The sequence below is a fragment of the Trachurus trachurus genome (genome assembly GCF_905171665.1).
Source record: "Trachurus trachurus genome assembly, chromosome: 24".
NCBI lineage: Eukaryota > Metazoa > Chordata > Actinopteri > Carangiformes > Carangidae > Trachurus > Trachurus trachurus.
In genome coordinates, this window is record NC_139910.1 from 2453257 (window position 1) to 2473195 (window position 19939).

Here is a 19939-nt window from a genome sequence, read left to right on the forward strand (position 1 = left end):
TCTAGGTTCTATATTAATACTGTGAAAGTATCAAAGCCTCAGTCCACAGAGAAATGCACACAGCCTGTATTCAGAAACTGAGCCTTGAAACCAGCCGTCAGGACTTCCTGTCACTTTGTGATGTCACAACTAAGCAGTCTAAAAGTCTCCTGCTCAGGTTCTTGAGATATTTTCAGTCACTCTTTACGAACCTGCTCTTGCAGCATCATCATCTATAGGCCTGAATCTCATCTCCTCTCCACCTTCATCCTGATGCAGCTCCACATTTGTCGACTCTGTGTGACACTGTGATGTCACTTAAAGGGATAGTTCACCCAAAATTCTAATTTCACTCATTATCTACTCACCCTCATGTCGACTAAGGGCTGGGAGAAGTTTCAGAGTCCTCTGGGCCTTTTTTCTGAACAATTTCTCATGTCGGGGCTTCAATACAAGAGGGACATTACAGACGAGCAGCATGGAGGTATTTGGATGTTTTTTGGTGTGTCTTTTTGGACGAAGAAAAGTGAGCAGAGAAATTAGAATTTTGGATGAACTATCCCTTTAATAGATGTAAACATCACGTTTACCTGCTAATTGTCTGCACTGACCCTAAACTCAGTCCGCTCTGATTTACTGCTCTGTGTGTTTTAGGAGGAAGGGGGGTGGTGGTGGTAGGGAAGTTCCCCTCACTTTGAGGTTGGCACACACACACACACACACACACACACACACACACACATACACACACACGCGATCACAGTGGGGAGTCGTATCGATTGCTGCGGTTCAGTCAGCAAACGGAGTGGCAGTGATGATTGTAGCAGCTGACTGTTTAGTGTTTCTGGAGGACACAGTGAAGTGAGGGACCATGCAGGCTAAAGGCTAATGCTAAGCTAATCAATATGATCAATAATCAATGAATGAATCATGTGATATTGACATTCTAATAAACCAAACAAACTCAACTTAAAGGTACATTGTGTAGGAATTCCTCCCATCTAGCGTTGCGGTTGTATATCACTAGCAACTCAATAGTATTTTTCATGCTGCATTCACGTGAAATTGGGCAGACGGCAGACGGACGACAGCCGCTGCACGTAACGGCATAAACAAGCCTCTATGTAAACAAGTGGTCCGTCAGCACGAAGCAAAACAATACACGTGACAATATGTTGTCATGGTGATGTGGTATTGTTTACCCGACCCACGTTTTACTGGCTTTCTCTGGACTTCTGTCACTAAAATGACATCTGGTTAGTTACCGACACACATCAGTTTGTTGATGGGGGGATTACTGGTTAATGAAAAACAGACTTTTGAACCAAATAATTGATTTTCCTGAATAGATAACAGGAGAAGTTACACAATGTCCCTTTAATATGTGATCCACCTACAGTGGATTTTAGTCTAGCCTACTGATCAAATAACTTTGATTTCCACCTAAAAACATTACATTGAAATAGATTATTTTTGCTGAATTTCTATATTAATTTTTTTTAAAGCAACACTGAACAAGACATGTCCTAAAAACACGGCTTTATTTCTAAAGGAGAAGTTACACAATGTCCCTTTAAAGTTAAGAAGAAGAACAACTAAGGCCCAATCCCATTTCTCTTTTTTACCCCTACCCCTTCCCCTACCCCTTGCCCCTCGCCCCTTGAAACGGAGCTACAAGGGGTAGGGGTAGAAAGTCAACCCCTCCGAATTGGGACACCCCTTCAACAATCACATACGTCATCACGTAGTCTCACTGGCTTTTACGTAAGCTGATGCGGCGAGCTTTTGCCAGAAATCAAATAGCGTGTTCCATATAACTTAATAAAATAAGATAAAACTTAATGCAGACTGATCGGTTCATTGTAAAACATTTATTTACTGATGTAAATGTGGTGATTTCTGTACACAGAGCCCAGAGGCAGCGCTGCCTGCTCCTCTGACTGGTACATGAAGCATAACTTTTCATCCAAATAAACTAATGCTACTGCCACAATTGTCAGATTTCATCAATGAGACCAACATTTAAATGCTGAAAAGAATTTAACATGCTGGTGGTAAACCTCTAAAAACCCGCGGATAAGTTAATTAACGACCGCCTTCTCTCCCGGCGGGACCGGGACGAGGACGTAATTTGGCCGGCGGAGAAGCGCTGCAGACCGGCTGCTGTCTCTGTGAGGAGCCGCTCCTCCTGGAGCTTCACTTCTCCGAAAAATCGTCGGAGCAAACTTCTAACCCGCCGTCATTTGGATAAACTAACCGCACATTTGGGACCTAAATAGTTACTTTCTCGCAAGAAAAAATATCAAAACTTAATAAAGTGACGTAATAACCGCGCTACAGTGAGAAATAAAACAGCTTTTCGTTTTACAGCCACCGCTGCCGGCTGCCGCAAGATGCATTCTGGGAAATTTTCATACCCCTCCGTTTGGAGTGTGCCTCTGAAAAATCTCCGTTTGGAGGGCTATGTAGCCCTACCCCTTCCCCCTACCCCTCTGTCCTAACGGGGATTGGGACACCCCTACCCCTACACGTGAACGCGCAAAACGGAGGGGTAGGGGTAAGTGGTAGGGCCAAGGGGTGAAATGGGATTGGGCCTAAAGGCCCCAGACTGGTCCCTCACTTTATTGTGTCCCCAGAGACACATAGACATTTAAAAATTGTTTGATCATGCTCCAGTGCAGTCCAGTTGAGTCCAGTTCAGTCCAGTTGAGTCCAGTTGAGTCCAGTTCAGTCCAGTTGAGTCCAGTTCAGTCCAGTTCAGTCCAGTTCAGTCCAGTTCAGTCCAGTTCAGTCCAGTTGAGTCCGGTCCTGTTGCGGCTCCACAGGTGGAGGTGTCGGCAGCTGAACCATCGTTTACAGGACAACAACCAGCTTCTCTCTCCCTCTGTCTTTCTCTTTTCCTCTTTCTCTCTCCGTCGCCACGGCGATGTGAGGGACCCGTGTCCTCTTCTCTGCTGGTTTCCACGGTTACCAAGGCCAGGTGGTGGTTCAGGTGGAGAGGAGAGGGAGGGAGGGAGGGAGGGAGGGAGCGATGTGTGTCAGTGTGTTTCAGTGGTCGCTCGTCCCTCCTACAGAGCTGTTAGATCCTAACTTCGTTGTGTTTACGACTCTAATTGTTCAAACCGTCATCGTCAGTTTCACACGTTCACATTAAACCTGTGACTGAGAGAAAAGACTCTTTGTTTTTCTCAATAATCAGCTACAAACTGATTTTTCTGTCGTTGTTTTACACTCAAACTTCTGGAGAAGTAGCAGCAGGAGGATTTATTTCCATTTCATCTGATTTATTAACTGAGATTTTATAAATAAATGACAAAAAGACACCAAATGGACAGAAGTGCTTCATCAGTGCAGGTGGAACTGGATTAATCTCAATTTCTGTGGGTTAATGTGATTTAACGTTAAGTGCGGAGGATTAATTCAGCCATTTCTTTCCCTTTTTATATAAGATGTGGAGTTAATGGACGCTAACGACGTCGATCGCTCATCATCACACACTTTTAAATGTTTTTAAAAACCTCCGGCTTAACTTTTCAAACTCCATCTGTCGTCTGAAACTAGATGGTGTTATAAAACCGCCTCTGATCCTGTTACAGCGCTCGTTCTAGTTTAAAAAGTCTGGACGAGGTCGCAGCTGCAGTTCCTCCAGCGACCACTAGAGGTTACACAATTTAAACTTTAAACTTTGAACCAAACTTTATTTAAACAACCGAAAGATCCCAAATTCATCTGTAGAGATACAAAATCAATGTATCTGTCATTGTCTCAGTCTTTATTGATCGTCTCTTGGCACCTCAGAGACGTTTTCACTCAGCAACAGAAGCTAAAAGTTGTGAAATGTGACACGTTATGAACTCAAACAGAAACTAAACAAATAAAATAAACAGAGACAGAGTTTGATGAAAGCGACACATTCAATGTAACAGAGATAAGAAAAGGTCACAGACATGTAGACAACAGGTTTTTACACTGTCGTGTCTTTATATAAACTTCAAACATTAACAAATATACTGCAGGAACAAAGTGAATATCACCGTGGATACAACATCACCACCACCTGCTTTGTTATTAGTATTATTAATTATGTTAATTTCTGTCGCCTTAAATCATTTTAACCTTCCACGCTTTTATTTTCTGGGTGAAAATCAACTGGTTTCCAGAATAAAAATCTAGTACATCTATTTATTAAATCCAAAACTTAATTCTGTCTTATTTAAATCTGAGTTAATTTAATTTCTCGTCTCTGTTCAGAAGCAAACTCTGCAGTAAACACAGTGTATTTTAAGTTCACAATGATTCAGCCAGCTTTTATTTTGAAAACATTTTTATTTTGCATTAATTCTAATATTATTTTAGAGTTCATTCTGACTCATGTGTCCCGTCACCTTAACGTTGTGCTGCTACAGATCAAATCAGGGGCCGGATTCACCCAGATGTTCTTAAGAAAGATCTTAAAGCAGAAGTGAGTGATCCGGTCGTTTTCGCTAATGCTGCGTTCCAGGCAGGCTTTTGAAATCGTAAATTACAGCTTCAAGTCACAACTTACGACTTTGTAGCGTTTCAGGCAACCCACTCGTGTTTTTCCGACCTGTTTTACCGGTGAAAGTCACTATAACGGCCACTCGTAACTTCCGACCGGTGAACTCGTACCAGATCGAACTGGTACCACTTCACGGTCGGAAAAATACGAGTTTCCTTGAACGCACCATAACAGTCCTCGTCGCTACGTCACCACATTCACGGCGTCCCTTGGCTGCACACACAGCCCTGCATGCCGTTCTCTCTCCTCATTGGATAAAAACTGTAGGATACGATAAATGTTTTCTCTTCGGCTCAGAGCAGAGCAGAGTGACTGACAGACCCGTGTTTCAGTCCAAACACTCTATAGAAGTGATTGCTGTCGGAAGATATAACTATTTAAGACTTATATTAACACAAATATATCACTCACTTCTGCTTTAAGAAATTTCTTTAGATCTAAAATTAAGAGGTTCTTAAGTGCAATTTTAAGTGCAAACTGTAATTTCTTACCAATTTCTTATTTTTCCTACTGAAGAACTTCTTAAAATACGTCACTGCATTGCATTGCATGCGCCAACAAACAACATATAGTTTGCATCTTAACCGTCAGTCACTCACTGACCATGGAGAAGGACAAAAAGAGATGCAGAAACTTTTCAAGGCAGGAACTTGAGGTTATGGTATCGTTGCAGGTAAAGCGCTATATCAATACAGACCATTTACCATTTATTTATGGTGGATGAAATTAATGTATGAAAAAAATTGCTACTGGGGAAAATTAATACTGTAATGCTGCCTTCATGTGCTATGGTAATTATGGTAAATACCAAAAGATGACGTGAAAAGTGCACATGAATACCCTCTCATGTGGTATTTTCCACTGGGCAACTCGTAGAATTTTTTGATGCCCGAGCTGCCGAGATGAGAATAACCTTTGACCTTTTCAACATGGTGGCGAGCAACGCAAGATTCGTTAATGGTAAGCAAGGCAAGCCTTTAGAAAACAGTTAGCAGCTATTCACTTTATGTATGCGTGCATGTACAGTAAAAAAAAAATGCTTTTAAAAAGCTAGGCAAATAGCCAGTGCTAAATCTCCATGAATATTAATATTTACCGTTTGAGTTTTGATAATTCATCTTCTTGCTGTAAGAGATGAACTAGGCAATCCAAGATTGTTTTACCCCATAGATATATACATGTAGATGCTGCACGTGTATATATCTATGGTTTTACCCAAGTAACAAGTCTGAATCTGTGTGTCCACCATCTTTATTTTCTCTGTACAACAACAAAAGCACATGAACACAACGCACTGGTAAATACCAGGTCACAAGTGGAAAATACCATCTGTACCATAGCACATGAAGGCAGCATAATATGGGAATAACAGCGGAAAATAAGACAAGAGGGTGGGCCAAAGTGGCTGAAGCTGTGTCATTATATTTACTTAAATTATAGCCTACTAGTCTACAGTTGTCTAAAATTAGTTGAAAAAGGTGATATTATAGAAGCTTACCTATTCACCGTAGGAATTATAAGACAGGTCAAGTTTGTTTAAAGTTAAGAAAAAAGTAAAGAACAAATGTGTGAACTTTGATTTCAAGAATACCGTTTTTTCTTAAGAAGAAACTTAAGAAGAAACTTAAGAAAATACTAAAGAACTTTTTTGGAGAATATGACTTCTTCTCTTTTTTCATTTTAAGACTGAAGTTAAGAAAAAATGACACTCAAGAAGATCTCTTCAGTGAGTGATGAAGAAGCTGAACATGTTGAGCTGCAGTCGACCTGTGAGGTGACAGCTGCTGCTGCTGCTGCTGCTGCTGCTGCTGCTGCTGCTGCTGCTGCTTTGCATCTGAACTGACGTCTTTACAAACGTCCGATGGCATCAGCATCACGTCCGTCACCTTGACGACTTCATTTACCTGCAGGACGCGCGGCCGCCGGCAGCAGGAAGTTTTGATAGGAAGATTTTTTTTAAAAACATTTGCATTTAAATGATTTAAACTAGAGATCATCGTCCTGCTGGTGTGAAGCTGTGTGTGTGTGTGTGTGTGTGTGTGTGTGTGTGTGTGTGTGCTGCCTGCAAGTCTGAGGTCAGGGCAGAAAAGTCCCCATAGTCACCTCTGAATCACAGCAGCCGTTAAATGTCAACACACACACACACACACGGGAGCTGCAGCGTTCACCTTCATCTGCAGACTGTACCTGATAAGAAGCAGGAAGTGGTTTCCTCCGTCGTCAACTGATCAGAAACAGGAAACTGGTTTTCTGGTTGAATGTTTACGCTGTTTAACGGATCAGATCAGATCAGATCAGATCAGATCTCATCAGGATCCGTCGCTCGTTTGCATCTAAACTTTTCACGGTGCAGACGAGACGACGCACGCTGCTGCTGCTGCTCGTTAAAGGTTAAAGGTCAAAGGTCACATTGTTAATGTCTCATCATGACCTCGGATCACTTTTAGTTCTCTTCATGAATCGGTTTATTTAACGTAACATTAAAAACCTGCAAACAGACTCTGATGTGAATCCATCTCCTTTTAGATTGAAGCTCAGTACCGTGTGTGTGTGTGTGTGTGTGTGTGTGTGTGTGTGTGTGGGCTGGTGGGTTAAGCCTCTGACTTCCTGTGGTTGACCTCATGATCTCTGTGTGATCGGTCAGTGGCTCTCTATCTTTGTTTTCACACTTAACTGTCATTTCAATCTCACTGTTAAGAAAAAACTAAAATCTGTTTTTTTAAAGGGATAGTTCAACATTTTGGCAAATTGTCCCATTGCCATAATCCCTATAGTCATAGCAGTAGGTTCGTTACCTTTAATTGTCGGTGCAAGCTGTTTCTAGAACGGCGGAGCAGAGCCGTGAGCTGCTCAGAGCTACGCTACAGAGGCTCATTATGGGATTTCTTGGTTTCCCTCATCAAACTCATCAAATACACAATCCAACAACTCCACAACGCTCTGGTGGACAAGTTGTGAGCTGCACATTCACCACGCTATGAGATAATAACACAACGTTACCACACAGAGTAGTTTTAGAGGGAAATTCATGCAAAACCGATTGCAATCGTAGCGGAAATAATGACAGTAATGGCAAACGAACACAGCATGTCTCCAAAATCAGGCAGGTTTCCAGGATACCAAGTCGCCTACTCATTTTAATGTAACAATTGCCGATGAGAACCGGTGTCAAAAAGGAAAAAAAGAAAGAAATCGATCACGGACTTCATGATCGATTACCGTGGCAACGAACGAAGCTTCGAAGCTTAAATTTTTTTGGGTCAGCCCTAACCTAGAGTGTCATCAGTCTAGCATGTTTCTGTTTCAGTGTGTGTTGCCATGCCAACCGCGTCGTTTCGCGCAAAAAAGCAAAGCAGGTGTGAGTGTAGAAATCAGATTCATGGTGAGGTTGAGGCGCTTCACTGTCCGTGGGAAACTAGAAACTTTAGTTTTTTTTTGTTTTTTTTCTGGTGAATGAATCCAGAGGAAACACTGAGGTCATGTTAACACACACACACACACACACACACACACACACACACACACACACACACACACACACACGGAGGTCTCTGAGGAGGGAGGATGTTGTTGTGGTCGTGGTCACAGATGTAGAACATAAAGCACCGTGTGTGTCTGTGTGTGTGTGTCACAGTTTTCTGTCATTTTAGATACAAAACTATTCATTTATCTTTTTATTAGTCAAATTATTAATTAAAAAAACAAACAGCTGAGAATGGAAATCAGTTAAATGTCTGAAATACAAAGATGTGTGTTTCTGAAGAAGCACATGAATGAAACCCACACACACACACACACACACACACACACACTCGGCGCTGTGACAACCTTGACCCAGTGTGAGCAGCTTCCTGTTGTTTCCTGATGGAGGTGACGACAGACGACAGCGGCCGTCCTCTTCACCTCCAGGTTTCCCATCAGCCCCGGCGTTCAGCGGCTAATTGCTCCCATGCAGCAGAAAGAGCTGGAGAGTTTTTATTGCGGCTGAAAAAGCTCTTAGTGGAAGGTGAAGCTCTCTTATCTGTGTGTGTGTGTGTGTGTGTGTGTGCTCTTCACTCCACTGCTGCTGCTGCTCCAGATGTTTGATCAGCTAGACACATGTCAGAGCCAGGAGCTGCTGGTTCATTTATTTTTCATTTCAACCAGTTCATTTTGGTTCACTCATTTCTACAACGAGTTTCTTCAACAAGTTTCTACTTTTAGTAACAATGTTTCTATTGAGGCTGCAGCCTGTTGGTGATATTGTTATTATTATCAAATTTGACCGTTTTGTCTGTTAAAAGGACATTGTGTAACTTCTCCTATCTATCTATCTTCTCCTTATCTATTCATGAAAATCGATTATTTCAGGGGTTCTCAACTAGTCTCACTCTGGGCTCCACATTTTCCCATGGTCATTAAGTCACGACCCACTTTTATAGAATTCAAATGAAGAATTTTTTTTTAAAGCCTTTAAAAACTAATTTTGCTCTTTATTGAGCAAAGTGCATTTCAGAGCACACGAATGAAACTGAGGAGGAGCATGACAACTGCATGTACGGAAGTGAATAAAAAAATATCAAATTGCACAAAAGAAAGACCCACAAAACAAGGTATTTTCATTGCATTCAGGCCACATTAATAAGAAACTGATATCTTTGCATTCAGAGCAAATGGAGCAAATAATAAGAAACTGAGGAGAACCATTACAACTGCATGTGTTCATGTGTCTCATGTGCCTTTCAAAATAAGTTATTTTTCAAAATAAAAGACATGTCCAACATCAGATGTGCATTAAATATTATTTACATTTTTTGACAGGCTGTCCACAACCCATCCAGAACGGGTCCGCGACCCACTTTTGGGTCCCGACCCAGTTGAGAACCACTGTCTTATTTGGTTCTTCAGTCTGTTTTTCATTAACCAGTAATCCCCCCCATCAACAAAGTGAAGTGTTCCTTTCAGCTCTGAATGAGCCGTTCATATCATTCATATCTCCATGGAGCGGGTAAGCTCGGTGCTGCTGCCATGTCGTGTCGCCATGTTTTTACGTTCAGTGGCAGCGTGACGGTAGGAAACCACGGAAACTCAGCGGAGACACCGGAGCTGTCGGCTCAGTCACCGCGGTAACGCAGTGAGGAGGAATGGAGCGTTACACTGATGCTGCATTCACCTGCAGTCGGGCAGACGGCCGTCGCTAACAAACCAGATGTCATTTTAGTCACAGAAGTCCAGAGAAAGACGGTAAAACAATACCACATCGCCATGACAACATATTGTCACGTGTATTGTTTTGCCTCGTGCTGACGGACCACTTGCTTACATAGAGGCTTGTTTATGCCGTTACGTGCAGCGGCTGTCGTCCGTCTGCCGTCTGCCCAATTTCACGTGAATGCAGCATGAAAAATACGACTGAGTTGCTTGAGATATACAACCACAACGCTAGATGGGAGGAATTCCTACACAATGTCCCTTTAAGTGAAACATTTTATCTGTTTATATTTTCAGTTTATTTTCATATATAAGTCAGTGACAAATAAAAAAAAAAAGTTTTAAAAGCATCAGATTTGTTAAAATGTACATATTGGTTGAATGTCAAATGGTGAAACCACAACAGAATGATAAATATTTAATATGTGATCCACCTACAGTGGATTTTAGTCGAGCATACTGATCAAAAATGAACTTCCATCTGAAAACATTAAATTGAAATAGATTATTTTTGCTGTGTTTCTATATTAAAGTTTTAATGCCTTTTAGCAACACTGAACAGGACAAGTTCTAAAAACACGGTTTTATTTCTAAATAATGTAAAAAAAAAATGATGTAAAATTTGTCCATAAACAAAGTGTTGCACTGTAAAAGTGAATTAACATTTATTCCACATTTGAGTCCAGATTTATTTTCCTGTATTTCGTCAGATTTTTATGAAAAAATGCAATGAAAACATTTTAACGGTTTAAAACGATTGATCTATGGTTTTAACCAATCATGTCGTCCTGGAGGAGACGGGTGTTGTCGGTGAAACAGCTAATTACCCACAAAGGGAATCACCTGAAACACAAACAACAACCGCACACGATGTTGTTGACTGAAGTAAAGGTGAAGTTCAAACCGCTCTACTCCTGATGTTAGCATGTGAGCATGACAACATCAGCAGGACCGTGGACTCTTAAGCCCCGTTCGTTCAGACTGGATTAACTCCAGCTGGGAATTAAATCTACATCACAGGAACCTTTGTGTAATTAAACTCATTGTTGTTTAAAGGTTTAATCAGGAAATGACACACTGATGCTAACTCTTCTTCTTCATGATGTCACCATCTCTGAGGATAAATCTCAATGTAGAAACTGACAAAAACTAATTTTAAACTAATTATTATTCTTTTTTTAAAATTATGATTAAAAACACTACACACAATCTTAAAGGTATTCAGAAAAGAAAATTGAATTTGAGCCCACTGTGGGTCTTAACATTAGTGTAATAACTCATCTATCAGACGATGTAGCCCAAACTTTGTGCAAAACTCTATTTTAGAGTAAATCCGGGATGAAAGTGAGGTAGCTTTTTTTCACATTGGATAATGCAGGCGCATGAATTATCCCCAAACATTGAATATCCCACCCGCTCGATAGCGACCAATCAAATTCGTTTTCCTTACTCGGGTAAACTCGTGCAGCAACTCGTGGAAACTCATAGAAAGAGGCGCGACAAACAGGACAAACGGCCATTTGTGTGCAGTGCCGCATAATGCAATAATATAATACATGTTCACCTCATGATGTAGGAATAACACAGCATTTTGTAATAATCTGCCACATTTTGTAATAAAACTCTTGAACGCAATACTGTATGTAATAAACCTTGCCGCATTTTGTAACACGTTGTTACATAAGGAAACAAATTATTACAAAATGCAAGTGTTGCACTTTTTTATGAAGAAAATGTAACAACTTACGAAATGCAGCACAGTTTATTACAAAATGCAGCGTTATGACATCATGGTGAACATTCATTACATTATTACATAATGCAGCGCCACAAGGTGGAATTTAACACTAAAGTGGAAGGAACTAAGCAGCTGGGGTAAATTATTAACAATGTAGTGGTGAATTATTATACATACATTTGTATATATGGACTTCCTGCAGGTGTGTGTGTGTGTGTGTGTGTGTGTGTGTGTGTGTGTGTGTGTGTGTGTGTGTGTGTGTGTGTGTGTGCGTGTGCGTGTGTGTGTGCGTGTGTGTGTGTGTGTGTGTCCAGGATTACTGGGCTCCATGAACACTTAGTCTCTCTGATAATGGCCTGATGAGTGCAGCTCAGATTAAGAGGTGCTGGATAAAAGACAAACAACTAGAGGATGACCCCCCCCCCCCCCCCCTCTGCTCCTCTTCTTCCTCCTCCTCCTCCTCGGCTCCAGGAGGAGGAGGAGGAGGAGGAGGGGTCAAAGGTCACGGCCCGGGGCCCTGCAGGTCTCAGCCTCAGCGACACCGACGACCAGAACGAGTCGATAGGAATCTGGTTTGAGTTTGTTGTTGAGGCGTCGGTCGGTGAGAGAGAATGTGAAGGGGATTGTGTGTGTGTGTGACTGTGTGTGTGTGTGACTAAGTGTGTGTGTGTGTGTGTGGAGGGGGGGTGGGGGGGGGCTAAGCCTGGTTAATGGAGGATTAACCATTAAGAGCGGATCAGTGTGTATTAAACACACACTCTTGTCCATTAACTGAACTCTTGGTGTGTGTCTCTGCTCACCTCAGAGACGGAAGCAGCTGATTGGACCGGGACTCCTGGTTCTGGTCCGACCCGGTCTGACCCGGTCTGAACCGGTCTGACCCGGTCTGAACCGGTCCTCTCAGACGGTTCCTCTCCTCCAGCTTCATCGCTGCTTTTCAATCATTTCTATATGACTATATGAATTTCTATATTCTTTTTAAAGGGATAGTTCAACATTTTGGCAAATTGGCCCATTGCCATAATCCCTATAGTCATAGCAGTAGGTTTGTTACCTTTAATTGTCGGTGCAGTGGTTAGTGGTTTTGCATGAATTTACCTCTAAAACAACTTTTGGAGTTGTTGGATTGTGTATTTGATGAGTTTGATGAGGGAAACCAAGAAATCCCTTGTCTGGTGCTGGACAGAAACATCAGAGTGACACCTCGCTGCTCCGTCTCAGATCTCTGGTCCACACGTCCTGGTCCAGTGTGTGTCTGTGTGTGTTGTTGTGTTGTTTTGTAGCCATGTGGGTAATGACTGTAGGGTGTCAGTGACAGAACCTCAGCCATTATTCATGACTTCATGACCCACCCAGTGAGTGTGTGTCTGTACAGTGTGTATAACGTGTGTGTGTTGGATGTTAACGTGATGTTGACTCCACCACCTGTCTGCTGTGTTTCCTGCTGCTGCTACTTCCTGTTAGCACAGAGAGCAGGAAGCCGCTCCAACTGCAGAGGCTGCACACACACACACACACACACACACACACACACACACACACACACACACACACACACACACACAACTGCAGGAAGTCCATATATACAAATGTATGTATAATAATTCACCACTACATTGTTAATAATTTACCACAACTGTTTAGCTCCGCATTATGTGATAAATGTTCACCATGATGTCATAACGCAGCATTTTGTAATAAGTTGTTACATATTGCACCAAATTATTACATTTTCTTCGTAAAAAAAAAGTGCAACACTTGCATTTTGTAATAATTTGTTTCCTTATGTAACAACGTGTTACAAAATGCGGCAAGGTTTATTACATACAGTATTGCGTTCAAGAGTTTTATTACAAAATGTGGCAGATTATTACAAAATGCTGTGTTATTCCTACATCATGAGGTGAACATGTATTATATTATTGCATTATGCGGCACTGCACACAAATGGCCGTTTGTCCTGTTTGTCGCGCCTCTTTCTATGAGTTTACACACACACACACACACACACACACACACACACACACACACACACACACACACACACACACACACACACACACACACACACACACACACACACACACACACACACACACACACACACAATTTGGTGAAAGTTCAAACCTGCAGGTCAAAAACTTTTCATCTCTGTCAGTTAAACTCAGATGACAGAGAAATATTTTCACTCGTTTACATTTATTGATTGATCAGTTTGTTTATTTGTGTATTGGTTTATTCTGACAGGACGGTGCTCTCAGCTTTGGGAGGAAAACAGATAAAAACACAAAGCAGCGACCACAACGACAACGATTTACTGTAACATGAAACAACTTTGCAGGTTCACACTGTTAAAGCCCCAGTGTGTAACTTATTTTGCTTTTTATTATCAAAAATCAAACCTGTCTTTCATAAATACGTATTTCACTGAAGGTGAATCACAGCTGCTACAAATGAAAGCTTTCTGGTTCCTTAGAATGAGTTGTTACAAGTCGTTACAAATACATAAGTGGGCGACGCACCGAACCGAGGCGGCCATGTTGCATCGTGACCGTAGGTAACCACGGAAACGGCCTGTTAAAACTGTCACCACTGTGTAGTGTGAGGAAGGACGGAGGCACCGGTGTTGCATTCAGGTGCAGTCAGGCAGACGGCCGTCGGCAAACCAACCGGATGTCATTTTACTCCACCAGAGAAAGACGGTAAAACAATACCACATCACCATGACAACATGTTGTCAGACCACTTGTTTACATAGACGCTTGTTTATTGTTTATTGTTTTATTTGGATCCCCATTAGTCTGCATAATGATGCAGACTATTCTTCCTGGGGTCCACATTAAATCAAACACAACAATACAGTGTTTGTACAAAAGAAAAGAAAAGAAAAGAAAAAAAAAATTACATGAAATAATTTATCCTAAACAAGATTATAAAGATGCATATTAAGTAGTACAATGTGAATAAGTTAACACGATCAAGAGGATGATTACATGATTATCAAATAGTTACATGATTATAGACATGAATAGTTACATGATTATAGACATGACATGATCAAGAGGAGTAATATAGTTTTTTTTTTTTTTTTTACATGATTATAGGAGAGTATACATATGAGATAACCTAAAGCATAAATAAATGTACAACACAGGTGTAATAACATGCTTGAATTCGACTTGACATGATTGCCTAATATAGTAGTAATCTATTGCAATATAATATTATGACGAAACACAGCTTCTCTCAGTTTCATTTTAAAACTGGACATTCCCGTGGTTGTGATCAAGATTTATCCTGTTACATGCAGAGTCTGTTGTCTGTCTAAGGTCAGCCCGATTTCACATGAATGCAACATCAAGAATCCGTTAGATGGGGGGAATTCCATTTCCTACACACTATACCAGACTGGTGATGTTGGTGAGCTCTGTAGCGCCACCTTCAGGGGGAACTGTTATTGTGAAAGAGGAAGTGGTGCTCTTATTGTGAAGGTTTCTGTCTGAACTTCCTCTTCCTCTTCCTCCTTTTCCTCCTCAGTTCCCGGAGTGCGGGTTCTTCGGGATGTACGAGAAGATCCTGTTGTTCCGTCACGACCTGAGCTCCGACAACATCCTGCAGAGGCTGATGACGGCCGAGGAGATCCACGAGGGAGATCTGGTGGAGGTGGTGCTGTCAGGTAGGAGCCAACCTGGTGGAGGTGGTGCTGTCAGGTAGGAGTCAACCTGGTGGAGGTGGTGCTGTCAGGTAGGAGCCAGACTGGTGTAGGTGGTGCTGTCAGGTAGGAGCCGACCTGGTGGAGGTGGTGCTGTCAGGTAGGAGCCACTCTGGTGTAGGTGGTGCTGTCAGGTAGGAGCCAACCTGGTAGAGGTGGTGCTGTCAGGTAGGAGCCAGGCTGGTGGAGGTGGTGCTGTCAGGTAGGAGCCAACCTGGTGGAGGTGGTGCTGTCAGGTAGGAGCCAACCTGGTGGAGGTGGTGCTGTCAGGTAGGAGCCAGGCTGGTGGAGGTGGTGCTGTCAGGTAGGAGCCACTCTGGTAGAGGTGGTGCTGTCAGGTAGGAGCCAACCTGGTGGAGGTGGTGCTGTCAGGTAGGAGCCAGGCTGGTGGAGGTGGTGCTGTCAGGTAGGAGCCAACCTGGTGGAGGTGGTGCTGTCAGGTAGGAGCCAACCTGGTGGAGGTGGTGCTGTCAGGTAGGAGCCAACCTGGTGGAGGTGGTGCTGTCAGGTAGGAGCCAAACTGGTGGAGGTGGTGCTGTCAGGTAGGAGCCACTCTGGTGGAGGTGGTGCTGTCAGGTAGGAGCCGACCTGGTGGAGGTGGTGCTGTCAGGTAGGAGCCGACCTGGTGGAGGTGGTGCTGTCAGGTAGGAGCCGACCTGGTAGAGGTGGTGCTGTCAGGTAGGAGCCACTCTGGTGGAGGTGGTGCTGTCAGGTAGGAGCCAGACTGGTAGAGGTGGTGCTGTCAGGTAGGAGCCGACCTGGTGGAGGTGGTGCTGTCAGGTAGGAGCCGACCTGGTAGAGGTGGTGCTGTCAGGTAGGAGCCACTCTGGTAGAGGTGGTGCTGTCAGGTAGGAGCCAGACTGGTAGAGGTGGTGCTGTCAGGTAGGAGCCAGACTGGTAGAGGTGGTGCTGTCAGGTAGGAGCCAGGCTGGTAGAGGTGGTGCTGTCAGGTAGGAGCCAACCTGGTAGAGGTGGTGCTGTCAGGTAGGAGCCACTCTGGTAGAGGTGGTGCTGTCAGGTAGGAGCCACTCTGGTGGAGGTGGTGCTGTCAGGTAGGAGCCGACCTGGTAGAGGTGGTGCTGTCAGGTAGGAGCCAACCTGGTGGAGGTGGTGCTGTCAGGTAGGAGCCAGACTTAGTTTAATTTAGTTTAATAAGTTTATTTGTATCAGGGACAATGTACAAAATAACATTAGTCTCGAGATGAGACGAGATGCCTTGTACCGGATTTAGCTTACTAGCTACTTTCCATCCGTAGTCCCTGGGCAGGTGAATAAGAACAATAGAAATATAAGAATTATCAATTTACATAGCATTCTAAACATCCATACACATATGCATATACACCCTCTCACACATCACAACCACTCAGGACATAGTCCTATTTCATATCAGTAAACAAAACATACAGTTATTAAAATACTTCACACTTTGCCAAGGTTAAGAATAATTTAGGCTCATGATTAAAGCAGATATCAGCTTCACGGCCGTTTCGGCTAATGCTGCGTTCAAGGCAGGGTTTTGAAACCGTAAGTTACAGCTTCAAGTCACAACTACGACTTGGTAGCGTTCCAGGTAACCCGTAGCTCGTGTTTTTACCATCCTGTTGTCTGTGAAAGTTCCCTATAACGGCCACTCGTAACTTCCGACCCGTGAACTCGTACCAGATCGAACTGGTATGACTTCACAGGAAGGAAAAACACAAAGTACGAGTTTCTTTGAACGCACCATGAGTTAGCAGCCCCCGCCCTTGTCAGGCATCAATTGGTCCTCGTGCTACGTCACCACATTCACGCGCATCCCTTGGCTGCACACACAGCCCTTCATGCCGTTCTCTCTCCTCATTGGATAACACTTGTATCCCACAAGGAAAATTTTCTCCTCGGGTTACAGCAGAGCAGAGTGACGGAGAGACTCGTGTTTAGGCTGAAATACTTCATGTAAGTGATTGCTGACGGAAAATAGGACTATTTAGGACTTATATTAACAAAAACATTCCACTGATATCTGCTTTAATGCTGACATGTCTGATTTCTTTGGATCCATTGTTTGACTTCCCGGGAGAAAACATTGAAGTCTGTACAAAGTTTCAGATTAGTTGGAAGATTGTTCCATGATTTGACAGATTTAAAAGAGAAGGCAGATTGAGCAAAGGCAGAGCTACGCTTAGGGATGTTACAATCTCCACTTGAGACAGATCTTAAGGCTCTGGTGGAATGCTCAGAGCAGAGTTTAACAAAGGTTTTCAATGGGGCTGGTGGAGGTGGTGCTGTCAGGTAGGAGCCAGACTGGACCAGGACTGGACCTGGACTAGAAAATCAGGACCAGAATCACATCATCCTTCTTCCTCTTTCCCTTCCTCTTCTTCCTTCTCCTATTCCTCCTTCTACCTCCTCCTCCTCCTTCCTCTTTCTTCTCCTTCTCTTTCTCCTTCCTCTTTCACCTCCTCTTCTTCCTTACCTTCTCCTCTTCCTCCTTCTTCCTCTTTCCCTCACTCTTCTTCCTTCTTCCTTCACCTATTCCTCCTTCTCCTTCTTCCTCTTTCACCTCCTCTTCTTCCTTACCTTCTCCTCTTCCTCCTTCCTTTTCATCCCTTCTCTTTTTCCTTCTTCTACCTCCTTCTTCTCCCTCTATCTTCTCCTCCTCTTTCACCTTCTCCTCTTCCTCTTTCCCTTCCTCTTCTTCCTTCTTCTTCTATTCCTCCTTCTACCTCCTCCTCCTCCTTCCTCTTTCTTCTCCTTCTCTTTCTCCTTCCTCTTTCACCTCCTCTTCTTCCTTTCCTTCCCCCTCCTCCTCCTCTTCCTGCTGCAGGGACAAATCTGCCTCTTCCCTCTCAGATCAATAATTTCTGCTCTTTAAATTATTGGGGTGGTGACATCACAGTTATTATGACATCATCATCCAACCTCAGTCAGTTTTAAAGGACCAGGATGTTCCCGTCATTAACGTGTGTGTGTGTGTGTGTGTAACGTGTGTGTGTGTAACATGTGTGTGTTTCTGTGTGTTTCCTGTGTTTGCAGCTCTGGCCACGGCCGAGGATTTCCAGATCCGACCTCACACCCTCTACGTTCACTCCTACAAGGCGCCGGCGTTCTGCGACGACTGCGGCGAGATGCTGTGGGGCCTCGTCAGGCAGGGGCTTAAGTGTGAAGGTGAGGGGCGGTGGCGGCGGCGAGGGGCGAGGTTCGATACCCGATACTCAGGTTCACACGAGGTGGCGTTTAGGAGCGCTCAGATGTGGTTGGTGTGTTCACTCTGAGGCGTGAAGATCGACTCGTACAGTCACAGATCAGACGGCAGCTGGATCCACTTCCTGTTGACAGAGAGCAGCCTCTCCTCTGATTGGCTGACGGCCGTTAGACTGTATGGAGCTTTAATATGAAACTATAAAGTGTCCTTAACGGGTCCTTCTTCTTCTTTCTTCCTTTTCTTCTTCCTAATCCTACTTCTCATGCACAGAAAATCACAAAACTTTGCACAAAGCTCCGGTCCCGTGTCAGATTTACTCAGCTGCAAAAACAGGTCAATAAAGTTCAAAATTTGAAAAATTCACAACAAATCAAGCATATGTGCTACAGATTTGCAACTTTCCACCAAAATGTCGCCCCAATACTGAAGAAACTTGTGTACATTTAAACAAATTAAAGGAATAGTTCACCAAAAAATGAAACCCTCATACTGATGAATACTCCGGAGTAGTTTTTTATTCCTCAAAGTGCATCTGGAGAAAAAAACGTCCATAAAACTACACAAAAAACATTTAATACTCATCCACACTGCTCGTCCACTGCAATCCAAGTGTCCTGAAGGGAGATAGTCCAGAGTTTACTGGAAACAACCTCATTTAGGAAATTTTTACAGCCTAAACAGTCCTGTATCGCCCCAGGCAAATTCAATAAAGGACTGTTTATTTTGATTTTTGAATTATCGAAAATTGAGCCTCAAGTACATCAAAACGTTTGACTGTAAACGGTACTGTAAACATATTCTTGCAAATTTTTGCTAAATACATTTTCAGTGTTCATTTAAAAAAATCATGGTTGATGAAGTTTGGAAAATATCAGAATTTTATCTTAAAAACTGAATTTTTTACAGCATTTTAAATTTCGCTACACGCAAACAACTGGAGTCGATGAAAAATGGCATTTTTAAACATTAGTTTTTCAGTTATGGGGCCAATAAATCATTGTTAAAAACAAACATGAGGTTTGTTCTTCTGAAAATAAGTTTGATTTATCGACTTCATTTCATCGTGACGTCGTCATCGCAGCTGCAGAAACTCGGCGTTCCGATCTGATAAGGAGCCACGGGTCAGAAAAGAGCGTCGGGAGGAAATCTGGGAATTGGACGGGAATCAGACGAACTTCCTGCCAATTAAACTTTATGACAGGAAGTGACGCGTTGCTGCGATGATGTCATCGGAGTCGCATGTTAATGAGTTTAACAGAAGGTTAAAAGTGAAACATTGGTCGGCTTCTTTTCTTTTCTTTTTCTTTCTCAGGGTTCAGACTTCAGGCTTTGATACCTGACAACACACACACACACACCGAACACACACACACACACCGAACACACACACACTCTGAAGCTGCAGGATGTCCTCATTGACTCTGCGACTTCCTTCGATTCTTTTTGTTTCTTGGTTTCAAAGATTCTCGTCTTTTTTTTAAGTCTGGACTGGACCGGTCTCAGAAACGTCAGAGTCTGAGCCGAGACGCTTCCTCTCTCTGATCTGAACGAGTTTACAAACCGTGTGACGGAGGTGAAGACTCCTGGCAGCAA

The 19939-nt window shown here is 43.0% G+C and overlaps 1 protein-coding gene across 2 annotated transcripts in view; it reads left to right on the top strand.

Moving 5' to 3' along the window:
• LOC311007687 (serine/threonine-protein kinase D3-like) overlaps window positions 1-19939 on the top strand; it is a 50294-nt gene that overhangs the window by 3434 nt on the left and 26921 nt on the right. For both annotated transcript variants that reach the window (XM_084000958.1, XM_084000959.1), the window contains exons 2-3: window positions 14985-15123; window positions 18178-18309. In XM_084000958.1, coding sequence (XP_083857084.1) covers window positions 14985-15123; window positions 18178-18309 — 271 coding nt within the window. The remainder of the gene's footprint in view (window positions 1-14984; window positions 15124-18177; window positions 18310-19939) is intronic.